At 38.0% G+C, this 13278-nt stretch overlaps 2 protein-coding genes across 3 annotated transcripts in view; both read left to right on the top strand.

Annotated features, from left to right (window-relative positions):
• Window positions 1-5037, top strand: part of RNF128 (ring finger protein 128) — a 110073-nt gene extending 105036 nt beyond the window's left edge. For both annotated transcript variants that reach the window (XM_025853673.2, XM_025853672.2), the window contains exon 7: window positions 3627-5037. In XM_025853673.2, the coding sequence (XP_025709458.1) occupies window positions 3627-3760 (134 nt within the window). In that variant the 3' untranslated portion in view covers window positions 3761-5037. The remainder of the gene's footprint in view (window positions 1-3626) is intronic.
• Window positions 5038-9734: 4697 nt separating this feature from the next.
• TBC1D8B (TBC1 domain family member 8B) overlaps window positions 9735-13278 on the top strand; it is a 56779-nt gene continuing 53235 nt past the window's right edge. Inside the window, exon 1 of the mRNA XM_025853688.2 lies at window positions 9735-10054. Coding sequence (XP_025709473.1) covers window positions 9925-10054 — 130 coding nt within the window. The 5' untranslated portion in view covers window positions 9735-9924. The remainder of the gene's footprint in view (window positions 10055-13278) is intronic.

The following is a 13278-nucleotide window of genomic DNA, read 5'->3' as shown; positions in this document are numbered from 1 at the left end:
TGTGTGTGTGTGTGTGTGTGTGTGTGTGTGTGTGTGTGTGTATCACATTTTCTTTATCCATTCATCTGTCAACAGATATTTAGGATGTTTCCATATCTTGGCTATTGTGAATAATCTTGCACTGAACATGGGAGTGCAGATATCTCTTCAAGATAGTGATTTCATTTCCTTTGCATATATACCCCAAACTGGAATTGCTGGATCATATGGTACTTGTACTTTCAATTTTCTTGAGGCACCTCCATACTATCTTTCATAGTGGCTGTGCCCATTTACATTCCCATGAACAATGCACTGGGGATCCCTTTTCACCACATCCTCGCCAACACTTATACCTCTTGTCTTTTTGATAGTAGCTATTCTGACAAGTGAGGTGATTAGCCCATTGTGTTTTTGATTTGCATTTCCCTGATGATTAGTGATGTTGATCATCTTTTCATGTACCTGTTGGCCATTTGTATGTATTCTTTGAAAATATATCTGTTCAGTTCCTCTGCCTATTTTTAATTGGATTACTTGTTTTTTTGCTGCTGAGTTGTAGGGGTTTCTTTTATATTTTGTATATGAATCCTTTATCTGATAAGCAAATATTGTCTCCCATTCTGTAGGTTGCCTCTTCATTCTGTTGATTATTTCTTTTGCTGTGTAAAGCTTTTCAGTTTGAGGTAGTCCCACTTGTTGATTTGTGCTTTTGACCTCCTATACAAAAAATTGTTGCCTAGACCAATGTCAAAGAGCTTTCCCCCTATGTTTTCTTCTAGGAATTCCATGGTTTCAGGTCTTACCTTTAAGTCCTTAATCCATTTAGAGTTCATTTTTGTGGCTGGTGTAAGATAGGGGTCCATTTTCATTCTACCATATGTGAATATCCAGTTTACCCAACACCACTTACTGAAAAGACTATCTTTTCCCTTTTGAGTGTTCGTGGCTCCCTTGTCAAATATTAGGTGACTGCATGTACATGGGCTTATTTCTGGGCCCTCAATTCTGATCCATTGGTCTATGTGTCTATTTCTATGCCAGTATACTAGTTTTGGTTACGGTAGCTTTGTAATATAATTTGAAATCAGGAAGTATGGTGTCTCCAACTTTGTTCTTCTTTCTCAGAATTGCTTTGGCTATCCAGGGTCTTTGTGGTTCCATATAAATTTTAGGATTGTTATTTCTGTGAAAAATGCCATTGGAATTTTAATAGGGAATGCATTGAATCTGTAGATGGCTTTGGGGTATATGAACACTTTTTTTTAACAGTATTCTAATTCATGAACATGGATATCTTTCCATTTATTTGTATTTTCTTCAATATCATCGATGTCTTATAGTTTTCAGGACAGATCTTTTACCTCCTTGGTTAAATTTATTCATAAGTATTTTATTGTTTTGATGTCATTATAAATGGAATCGTTTTCTTTATTTCTCTTTCAAATATTTCATTGTTAGTGTATAGAAATGTGACTGGTATTTGTATGTTGATTTTGTATCCTACAACTTTACTGAATTCATGCATTCTAACAGCCTTATTGGTGGAGTCTTAATCATTTTTTTGATATAAGGTCATGTCATGTAGAAATAATTGCTCTTCTTCCTTTCCATTTTGATGGCTTTTCTTTTTCTTGATTAATTGCTCTGGTTATGATTTCTAGTACTATGTTGAATAGAACTGGTAAGAGTGAGTACCCATGTCTTGTTTCTGATTTTAGAGGAAAAGCTTTCAGCTTTTCACTGTTGAGCATGATGTTAGCTGTGGGTTTGTCATAAATGGCCTTTATTATGTTTGGATATATTTCTTCTCCACCCAATTTGTTGAGAGGTCCACATTGCATTTAATGGTCATGTCTTTTTCATGTCCAATCTGTGATTGTTCCTTAGTCTTTCGTGACGTGGACACTTTGAAAATTGCTGGTCAGTTATTTTGTAGAATGTCCCTCACTTTGAATTTGTCTGTTTCCCAGTGATTAAATTCATTGTCTATTGTGTATTTCTGACAAGAATACCACCGAAATGATATTGTGCCCTTCTCTGCCTCCTATCATATAATGAAGCACATGATGTTCTTGTCTTATTACTGATGGTTTTGCTTACTTGGTTAAGATAGTGTCTGCCAAGCTTCTATTTTTTTTAAGATAGTGTCTGCCAAGTTACTATTTTTCCCTTTGTAATTATTATCTTATAGAGAGACACTTGGAGGCTATGCAAATGTTCTGTTTCTCATGCTTTTACCCACTAATTTTAGCAATCGATGTTTTTTTCCTTGCAATAATTATTACTGAATTGTGTGCCAAATGATAATTTTCTATTTCCATCCCTCTTTCTACATTAATTAAGCTTCTATTTTAAGGAAAAGCTATCCTTTCTCTATTTATTCAGTTATTTTTATATAATAGTATGGACTCATAGATATTTCTTTTATTCTGTAATTTTCTCGTGATTTATTCATTGCTTAGATTGTCCTAGATTTGGTCATTGGGAACTCCCTCAAGGTGGTTTCTGTGTTCTTTCAACATGCTTCGTTATTTTTTTGAGCACTTTCTGGTACCACAAGATGTTCTAAGCCAGGGATTGGCAAACATTTTCTGTCAAGGGTCTGATAGTAAATATTTTAGGCTTTGAAGGCCATAAGTCTCTGCTGCATTGGGAGGGGGGAATGTTTGACTTACAAACTTTTAAAAATGTGAAAACCACTCTTAAGCTATTGATTTGACTTGCAGGCTGTAGTTTGCTGACCTCTAGGTTACAAGGGGTTAATCTTGTACTCTCCTTGCCCTAGCCCTAGAATCATCCATTTCAGGGGAGGGTGGCTTTTTTGGAGAACAGTACTTCAAAACCAGGATCTGGGCACTAGATATGATCATTGCTATGGGAGTATCATTGCTATTAGCCCTTTCAGTGAACAAAGCTAGGAAATAAGTGTATGTACTCAGAAAAATGCATACACACACATCTATATACATCTGTCTGTCTATCTGAAAAACAGTGAGCTCAATACTGATACATCTGATTCTAGTTAAACACCACAGAGTTTATTCTGGCCTTCCCTTTTCCTTCTTTGTAACTCATAATTTCACTAACAAGTGTCCTTTTTGCTTTTAGCCTTATCGGATATAGTCAAAATACTGTTTTCCTAAGTTACTTAGGTTAAGTTCTTTTCTTCCCCACTGTTTTCAGGATGGTTCTATATTTCCTCTGTTATATAACTATGTTCATCTCTTACTGTTTGTACTCCATTTGGGGAACTCCTTCTACCTTCCTGTTTGTTTGCTTTATAAGTCTGTGTATCTATCTGTGCATATGAAAAAGCATAGGTATTTTTTAAAGCACCTAGGTGATTGAAATGTGAAGCCAGGTTTAAGGATGAAAAAGCAGCAGAAGACATAACTTTTGCTTTTAAGGAGGCTATAATCTAGGTAAACACACATGTGAATAAAAGAAAGTAATTGTAAATCAGTTTAATAAGGTCATATATGCCTTGTGTAAGACATAGCCTAAGTCATATAATTACTAAAGGAATAGGGAATGAGTATAATGATCAGAGTATGATAGACAAGAAAGGTTTCTTAGATGTGAGTGTTGAATTTTGTCTTAAGAGAGGGGTTAAATCATCCTAAAATTGCCATTTCTTTTTAAAGATGAAAATCTCCAGCTAGTAAACCATGAGGCAAGTTCCGTGGCAGTGGATGTTGTTCCTCATGTTGACAACCCAACCTTTGAAGAAGATGAAACTCCTGATCAAGAGACTGTTGTTCGAGAAATTAAATCATAAAATCTGTGTCAATAGAAAACTTGAAACCTTAATAATAACAGAACTGCCAATCAGGGCTAGTTTACTATTAATGAACTGGATAAACTTAATTAAATAAGAATGATACTGAAAGTGCTGAGATGACTACTATAATGCTATAGTTAAATTACTTAAAATATTCAATCTATTAACTTTTTCCCACAAACATAATGTTTTTCATAGGCAAGTGTCCTCTTGGTAGTGATAGCAACATTTTTAAACATTTAAAACTCTCTTCAAGTAGTCATGTTTTTCATTTATAACAATTTTCTTATAAAAACATGTTGCTTTTAAAATGTGGAATAGCTGTAATCACTTTATTTTATGATAGTATCTTAATTAAAAATACTACTATTTTAGCTTGGGCTATATGTGTCAGGGTTTTTCTCCAGGTGCTTATATTGATCTGGAATTGTAATGTAAAAAGCAATGCAAACTTAGGCTAGTACTTCATGAAATGTCTCTCTAGGCTACATTAAGTTGATAGAACAAGATTAAAGCAAAATACTCATTTTAACAACTTCTTGTTTTTAAAAATTAGGCTAAATGTACTTCATGTGAGTGTTGAGCATAGTTTATCAGAGAATATGGACTGGACTGGATCGATTGGTATATCAATGACACCAATTTGACATAAGATTATAGCCATAAGATTCTTTATAAAAATGCTGTATAACTATTTCTCAAAATTATGGGATTTTCAAAAGCAGAGTATATAAATTATCATACTATTTGAAAATGATAGAGTAAGTCACACAAAAATTGGTAATTGATCTTTGTGTATGAATTAGTCTGCAGAAATCAGTCTGTAGAAAATGTTTTCCAATGTCAACTTTGAAAATTGAGTTTACATTTTACCTAAATGGGCTAAAATTACATTAGGTAAACTAAAATTTGTCCATATAGCTATAAATTTTGTGAACGCATTTTCTTGGTGTTTGAAAAAGAATTGGGGGGGGAGAATTCCAGGTGCCTTAATATAAAGTTTGAAGCTTTCATCCACCAAAGTAAAATAGAGCTACTTAAAAATGCACTTTATTTGTATTCTGTGTGGCTTATCTTGGTTTTAAAGTTGTGTTTCCAGTGCAAATTCCAGCAGAATTTAGGCAAAAGCTGAACAGACATGTATTTTTGTTTGCTAAATGTAGAATGGACAAAACCATTGCATTCTTGTACACTGATTTGAAATGCTGTAAATATTTCCCGATTTGTATTGATTCTCTTTAAATATAAAATGTAAATAAAATATTCCAATAAAAGTTTTTGTCTGGTGTTTAGTTCAGTTAGCCTATACTAACTTTTCACATATGCTTGGATTTGGGAGGGAAAAAATGGTTGATATAAATGGTCATTGATATATTTGATGAATAAAAACTAAAACTTTGAGATATATATTTATACATTTCATTTCATAAAGAGGAATTGCTATCATTGTAATATAACTGAACTACCATGAATTATTTTTCAATGTCAGGTAAATAATGAGCTTGACCACTGATAAGCTTAGAAAAACACATTGATGCCAGTCCATCTTTATACTACCCAAGACATAAAACCATTTTATTACTTTAAAATTTCTTTTCCTTCAGCCTTCTCTTTGGCAATATGGTTGCTGGGATGCTGTTAATGAGTTAAGTGCATATCTCTTTTGTCAAACATGGGAGGAATAAATATGCTTGGGACACCTCAGAGCCATGATTTTCAAACCAGGGTACACATATGTCTTATGAGGCAATATGCCAGGTATACGTGTGTGATGCCACACAATAAACTTGACCTATATTCTTATTTCTTGTTTTGTGCGGGGTTCTTTTTGGGGTGGAATTTATAATTTTTAAAATTGTCAACATCTGTATTGAAGTATAATTAACATACCAAAAAATTGCCCATTATAAATGTACAGTTCCACAATGTTTAGCAAATGTATAGAGTTGTGCAACTGTCACGGCAATCCAGTTTTAGAACATTCTAACTCCAAAAAGTTCCCTCATACCCATTTGCAGTCAATTTTTGCTCCATTCCCAGACTCAGGCAACCACCAATCTGCTTTCTATCTCTATAGATTTGCTTATTCTGGACATTCGTATAAATGGAACCATGCAGTATGTGTGTGGTCTTCTGTGACTGGTTTCTTCCACTTAGCATATTTTCAAGGCTCATTCATGTTTGAGGCATGCATCAGCACCTACCTCATTCCTTTTCATCAATGAATGATATTCCATTGTATGAATATTCCACATTTGGTTATCCATCAGTTAATGAACACTTGGATTTTTCCCACTTTTTTCCACTATGGATAATGCTGTTATGAATATGTGCAAGTCTTTGTGTAGATGTATGTTTTCAATTCTCTTCAGCATATACAAAGAGGAATTCCATATCACTTGTGAATTTTTTTTTGAGAACAGATCATTTGAGCAACAGACTTTATATTACTCTCACATAGTAATCAAAATATAAACTGATTCCTTTAACAGTGGCAGGAGAAATATATGTACAAGGAGTCTCCAACTTAAGGAGGAGTTTTCAGAGAGTTCATCTATAGGTTTAGCAGAAGTTAATTTGTATTATATTACAAATAATAATAATGGTTCCCAGGCATTTAAAGACAGTTGGAATGCTAGGAACACTCCTTTCCCCCACCCCCATCTAGTTTTCATTTACTAAGTATTTTAATTAAACTCTGTAACATCTGGAGAAATTTTATCACCCTAGGCTGTAACAAATAATTGCCTCTTCTGTTCAGAGTGAGTGAATTTTAAATATGTTTTTAAACATTAAAAAATATAAAAATTTATATTTACATACTACGTTAAGAAATTGATTACAGTGGACACTTTGACCTCCAGAGATTCATTGTCCTCTACCTTAGAGCTAATTTGGTGAAAAGATTTAAAAATACTCCCCACTAGCTTTTTTTCTCCAAAAACATCATGAATGTGAGATACTTGTGGACATACCTAGATTTTGATGGTTAGAGAATAGTATATATAAATAGGGTTTAGCATGGATAGTGGCAATTTCTCCTTCAGTCAATACCCCAGTTCTCAACCACTGCCTTAGAAAAATTTAATGGGCATGTCCTGATACAAACTTTTTTAAAAAGCAATTCAGTCATCTAAAAATCTTTAACAAGGCTTATTTTTAAAAGATGCCTATGTAGGTCTTAATGGAAACATGATTAATTGCCCCCAAGTTGTTGTAGAGTTTGATTTTCAAATATCTAATTTGCTTAAATCAATGCACCTAAAATTTTAATGTGCCTACAAATTACCTAGGGATCTTGTTAAAATGCACATTCTGATTCAGCAGGTCTGGGATGGGGTCTGAGATTCTGAGTTTCTAGCAAGTTCTTGGGTGACACAGATGTTGCTGGACCAGAGTCCGGATTTTGAGCAGCAAACCTTTAAATGGTTCTCCTCCAGCAGTGCTCCGCCTGTTTTGAATCTTACTGTTTCTCAACCTGCCGTAGGCTGTAAAGTGTCAACTAAGCTTGTGAAATTCCTTTCAAATAAGAATCCAGTAGAATCTTTGACAGCCTCAGTTTTTCCATGGCATAGGGTTTGGAATTGCTATTTAGGGTTTTCAAGTACCTTTTCTTTCTTTTTTTTAAGATTTTATTTACTTATTTGAGAGAGGTGGGGGGAGAGCACAGAGGGAGAAGCAGACTCTCCACTGAGCAGAGAGCCCGATGTGGGGCTCGATCCCAGGACCCTGAGATCTTGACTGGAGCCGAAGGCAGACGCTTAACTGCCTGAGCCACCCAGGTGCCCCTCTAGTATCTTTTCATATAGGTGTCTTAGGCCATGATTTAGAAGGCTGAGTCAGCTGAAAGATTGACTGCTAGATAAATGAGGTATTATCTCTGCATGGTATAACATTATGTCCATAAATATGTGGCTTGGATAAACCAGAAAACAAGAATGGAAGCAGACAGATGAGGTGAGATGCTATTGGAGTGTAGGCGGAAAGTGATGTGAGGCTAATCTGAAGTAGTAATAGGATGGGATGGACTTTTGAAAAAAAAGTAGAGGTGAGTAGATGAGTGTGTGAGTGTGTGTGAGGCAATGAAGGTGGTGAGAGTAAGAAGTTCAAGATTATTCCAAGGTTCTTAGCTTGATCATCTTGATAAACAGTGGTGTTCTGAACTATGAGAACCTAGAAGGATAAATAACTTTGGGCAGGGGAAATATTGGAGAATTAAGTTTGGCTTTGGACACATATTTGAGGTATCTACAAACCATATGCATAGGTGGTATAGTGTCATGTTTTGTAGTCAGACAGATCTAGGTTCAAACCCCAACTCTGCTACTTATTTAGCTGTGTGATCTTAGGCAAGTTATTTAAATTTTCTGAGACTCCTGTTCATCTATAAAGTAAGGATGTAAAAATGTGCAAGTTTATTAATAAAGATTAAATCAATATTATACAGAGGAACTATCCAGTTCCGGACAGCCCTTGTCACAGTTGTAACCATTAAGGATATTGGGAAAGAATGTGGTTTATTGAGGAAGAAAATTAAAAGGAGAAGGAAAGGTAAAAGGGGCACCTTACATCTCTGCTACATTTACCAATCTTTTACCAGGAACATGAGAAATTCTCTTCCTTAGTATACATCCAAATTGGGATGGCTTTCCCCAAAGATACATTGCAGTTTGGGCTCTGGGAAGAGTGCCTCTTCCCATCTTCTCCAGAAAGCTGCCTTGGGACTATTTACCACCTTTTAGCAGTAGAGAATCCCAAATTGACCCTTTTCTCATCCCCAAGAAAAAAATCCCTGCTGTAGCACACTCCTGCCTCCCTTGAGCTAGCCCACATCTTTTGAGGTGTAAGCCAGAGACACTCCTCCAAGGCACAGATCTTTGGCTCCTGGTTGTGCCCCACCCCATTTTTTTTTTTTTTTTAGTGAAATGGCCTTGAGGCTTTATTCTCAAAAGAGCATACCAAGAGCTCCTTTTTTTTTTGTACATTGCCCCCCAACTCTGTCTTCTCGAACAAAACCGTTTTTGCGTTCAGTGCACTCTTTAATTCTGGCGGTCTCAGTTATCGAAATAAATAAAAACATCCCTCAAATAAGTCCTCACTGCGAGGTCATACAAATCACTGACCTCATTCACCTTAGTGTTTAAGCAGATGCCAAGGGTACAAAGAGGTGAAGGCTACCCTGAAAGGGATTTTTTTTTCCTTAAAGAGTTCAATAAAAGGGAAAAAATGCTCATAAATTGTTTAGATCCTGAAAAGGAAAGTCGGAGAAGACATTTTGTGTGGCTGATTGCAATAGTTAAATAAACAGATTGGGGTGGCAGTGGCGGGAGGGAGGCGCCCATGGCGTGAAGAAAATCCTGTGGCTTCTGGAGATTTTATAGTCTTCCTGTATGGGCAGAAAGAAACTGAATCTAAGAAGATTTTGAATTAGACAAGGAATTGTATCAGACTCCACTTAATCGCGTGACCTTGGGTAAGTCACCTCACCCGTCTGTGCTCTTGTTTATTTATGTGCAAAGTGGGAAATAATATCCACTTCGCAAGACCTCTGTGAGAATTACGTGAGATAATGTATAGGAATTCGCTTTAGTACAAAGTAAGAGCTCATTAAATGTTAGTGCTGCTACTGCAGCTTCCCAGAATGGGCCGTTCGTTACTCCAAAATTCCAGAAACTTTGTTTTCTACAGTTTACCACCGTCGGCTGTAAACGGATGAGAAGAAACAACACATTTATACCTGGGGCTCACTTATTTGAACAAAAAACCGCTTTAAACTTTAAATAGGCAAAATACACTTAAGTGGTGGCGGGACGCGCTTTGAAAGCACCCCCACCCCGTTCTCATCCCAGTGGATTGTGGAAATTGTAGTCCCTGGCTCTCGTTGTTTGGGCACAGAAAAGCGAGTAGGAAACTACAACTCCCAGGAGGCAAAGAAGCGGGACTATTTCCCAGTCGGGCGGTAGAGCTGTAGGAGGGAATTGGCAATCTCGCTGCCTACGTGGGAGAGAAGGGAGGGTTGGGGGAAGCGTGGAAAACCTGAACCCAAGCCGCTGCAGCCTGAGGAAGATTTGGTGGGAGGAGAAGTAGAGGGAAATAGACGGGTGGCGGAGGAGGTGAGGAGGGCATCTGGGTCGCTGCTGCTGGGCGGCACAAAGTTCGCGATGTGGCTAAAGCCTGAGGAAGTGCTCCTGAAAAATGCGCTGAAGCTGTGGCTGATGGAAAGGTCCAACGACTACTTCGTGCTGCAGCGGCGTCGGGGCTACGGTGAGGAGGGCGGAGGGGGTCTCACAGGTAAGCTGCGGCCACCCGCACCCACCCCGGGCCGTGCTCGCTGCCACTTAAAAGGCGGTGAGGGAAAACAGTTACTCGTCGCCACCCGCCGCTCGATTCTAAACCCCTGGCGGAGGGGCTGGGGTTCTTCTCCCGCCACCACATTTCCGTTGCCCTCCCTGAGTCCTAAGAATGTCTCACCGGGCGAGCAGCTGCTCTTTGGGTGGCAGGAGGAAAGGTTGGAGGGGTCCTTTCTGAGGCGGAGGAACAATCAGAGGCAGAGGACGGGTTCTTGGGCAAAGTACCTGCCCGGTCCCTTCCCACGGGGGCGGGGGCTGATGACGAGTGTTAGTCCTCGACAGGTAGCTTTGAGGCTGGTGACAGGGGCCAGTTCGCAGTTGTGGACTTAACTTTTTTCACAAAATCCCCTATCGATAATCACCATCCTGGGGAATGCGGGATGTGTGTGTGTGTGTTTGTGTCTGTGTGTCTGTGTGTCTGTGTGTCTGTGTGGGGGGGGGGGGCGGGGAGGATGGTGAGGAGAAAGGGAGGAGCCCCAGTCACATCCTGAGGGATGGGCTTCAAATGAGAGATTAGGAAGCGGGGTGGGGGGAGCAGATCGGAGTCGGGGGAGGGCGAGGGATAGGTCTCAGAATTGCTGACCTCTCCCAATTTAGCATCTTTTACTTTGTCACCCCGTTTTCAGTCCTTGGGATCTTATTTCAGAGTAACCGTCGTAATTCGTTTCCCTCTCGAGGGTTTGGCGCTGCCCTTTCTTTCAAAGCCATGATTGTTATCACACCCGTGAAACAAATGAAGTTTAACTCTGGCCGCCTAATCCATCCTGCCTTCAGTGATTTGATTTGCAAATCCAGAACTGTCCCTTGGTCAAGTGTTGAAAGCCTCCAGAGAATTTTGAGACCTCCCGTCTGGGGCGGGGGCATTCAAACTTTTGGACACTGGGGCACGCAGAGCTCTTTTTCGTGACAATTTGCAGTTTGGTATGGTGGCCTTGAAGTGGTGGGCCAGACTTCATTTAGGCAGCGTGATGTAGCGGAAAGAGGGAAGAGCACAAAAACCTGCGTTTTAGTCCTACCCTCATGTCTTGTTGAATGGTATTCGACAAATTCTTTAACTTATTCAACCATAAACGCCTGCTCTGTGCCACATGGAATGCTAGTGTACAAAGACAATTAAGATTCACTTCCCCCCCCCCAAAAAAAGATTCACTTCCCCGCCTTTGAATTAATTGCTCATAACCTGGATAAGGGGGGAGAGGATCGGGTTAGGGGGAAGTAACCAGTAAACCAGGCAAATTATAATTATAACCAGTAACTAGTAAATCAGGCAAATTAGAATTAGAACCAAATAACTGAAAGGTTGTGTAAAGATTCATGCAGGAGATGGCATGGCTTTTCCTCTTCTGTGAAATGGTATCTACCTCACAGAGGTGAGAGGATAAAATAGGTGCCAAATCAATGTATGTTGTTAAGATGCTGATAAATGTGCACTGTTCTTTCCTTTTTTTCAAGCCCCCCCCCAGGGTGGAGATAATTCTGAGGTTCTGCAGCACTTTTTTTTTTTATTTTGCAAGACCTCTTCATCTCATCCAGCATCTGAAAAGGTATTCTTGAAAATATGGCAACAAAAATTGCCTCATTAAACTTCACATTTTGTCATTTTCTGATTTTTAAAAATTACAAGTGTTATTTTGCAGAGGAGCCTTTCCATTTAATAGATGCATATATTTTCCAGATTAACATTTGAGAATCAGTCTTGATAAATACCAAGTGACATAATTTACCCTCTTTAGTCCATGGAGGACAGGTCAGAGTATATTTAAAGTAGATCTTATAGCCCTGTGTTACAGCATAATATTTTGGTTCCCCATTTTTTTGACCAGAATTTTGATGGTGCTCTTGTCCACATTACCAAAGAAGTATATTTCACTTTGTACAACTGTGTTCCTGGAAAATAATAGGTAAATCAGATTCTTGAGAATCAGATCAGTGTAATGTAGTATGAAATAGTTTTTCACTTCTTGCAAATTTCCTTTAAATAATCATTCCTTGTTTTCTGTTTTTAGTTTTTCATTTGACATATTTTCTTAAAACATGGACCAGTTGCACCAGTTTCTCTATTCCACCCACTCCCATGTACTCTTCAAACGCGTATCTGTAGAATAAGAGATTTGTCTGCAGAAATAAACCAAGATTTCTATCGCACATGTATGTTGAGAATAGCCATAACCCCATATTGTGGTCAGTGTGTCTGTCTGCATGATCAGTTTACCTGTGGTATGTTCAAAATGCTTGAAATTTCCACATGAGTGCTGCCACTATATTACATGTAAATTAAGCAAAATGGGTCAGAAAGGAGCAGAGGTGTTTTTAAGCTTTGTTTGGTTCTTTTGGGTCCAGAAGAAAAGTGTGTGCTGAGTTTCATAACTGCTCAGTTACTCTATTCTGACTTAAATTTGTGAAGCCAAGAGCTTTGCTATGCTTTACCGCAAATCCACATTTGGATTAGCTCTCACAGGAGTTTGGGTGCCAGCATAAGCTTGCCTTTGTCCATTTTGTTTGCTGAAATCCAGTGTTATGTGCTACCCTTTTAAATGATTCCATTATACATTTTGTTTAATGAGGAAGAGATAATAACCACCTAGAAATGTTAATAGTTGTACTTTCTTTAAGATTTTATTCCTTTGCCATGTGATAATTGGCAATAACCCCCAGCAATGTAATGACTTGAGCTGTGGATTTGAAGTTAGTTGACTCTGTTTTTTTTTCTAATAATGGAATTGGGGCAACAGAGAACCCTAGGGTGGTTATAACAGGAGACTAATTTGTAAGTTAGAATTCTGAGGTCCTTTTCTAAATGAAACACATCTAAGGGATATCTTGTAGATTACCTATCACTTGCCTAATTTATCTTACTTAATTGTCCTGGTTCACAGCAGGGTAAGATATCTTGTGGATATTTTTGTTATACATAAAGGTTATTTTATAGATAAAGTAATTTTCTTTCATTTAGAGAAGAAATTCACCCTTCTGGATTTTTGCAGTTACCTTACATTATCCCTCGATCATCCTGGCTGATAAGGGTAATGACTTTCCTGTGGCATCTAAATTTAGCACCTGGCTTTATGTAATTGAAAATAATTTATGCATATTTGGCTTATTAAGCACAAATCAACAATTTGCTCTGCTTGATAGATTGGAGCTACTACATGAGTGGAATTATGG

This window comes from Callorhinus ursinus, unplaced genomic scaffold (assembly GCF_003265705.2).
Source record: "Callorhinus ursinus isolate GAN/ISIS: 27379988/994484 unplaced genomic scaffold, GSC_fseal_2.0 scaffold65, whole genome shotgun sequence".
In the NCBI taxonomy this organism is placed as follows: domain Eukaryota; kingdom Metazoa; phylum Chordata; class Mammalia; order Carnivora; family Otariidae; genus Callorhinus; species Callorhinus ursinus.
The sequence above is the reverse complement of the archived record's forward strand: the minus strand, read 5'-3'. Positions and strand labels throughout refer to the sequence as shown.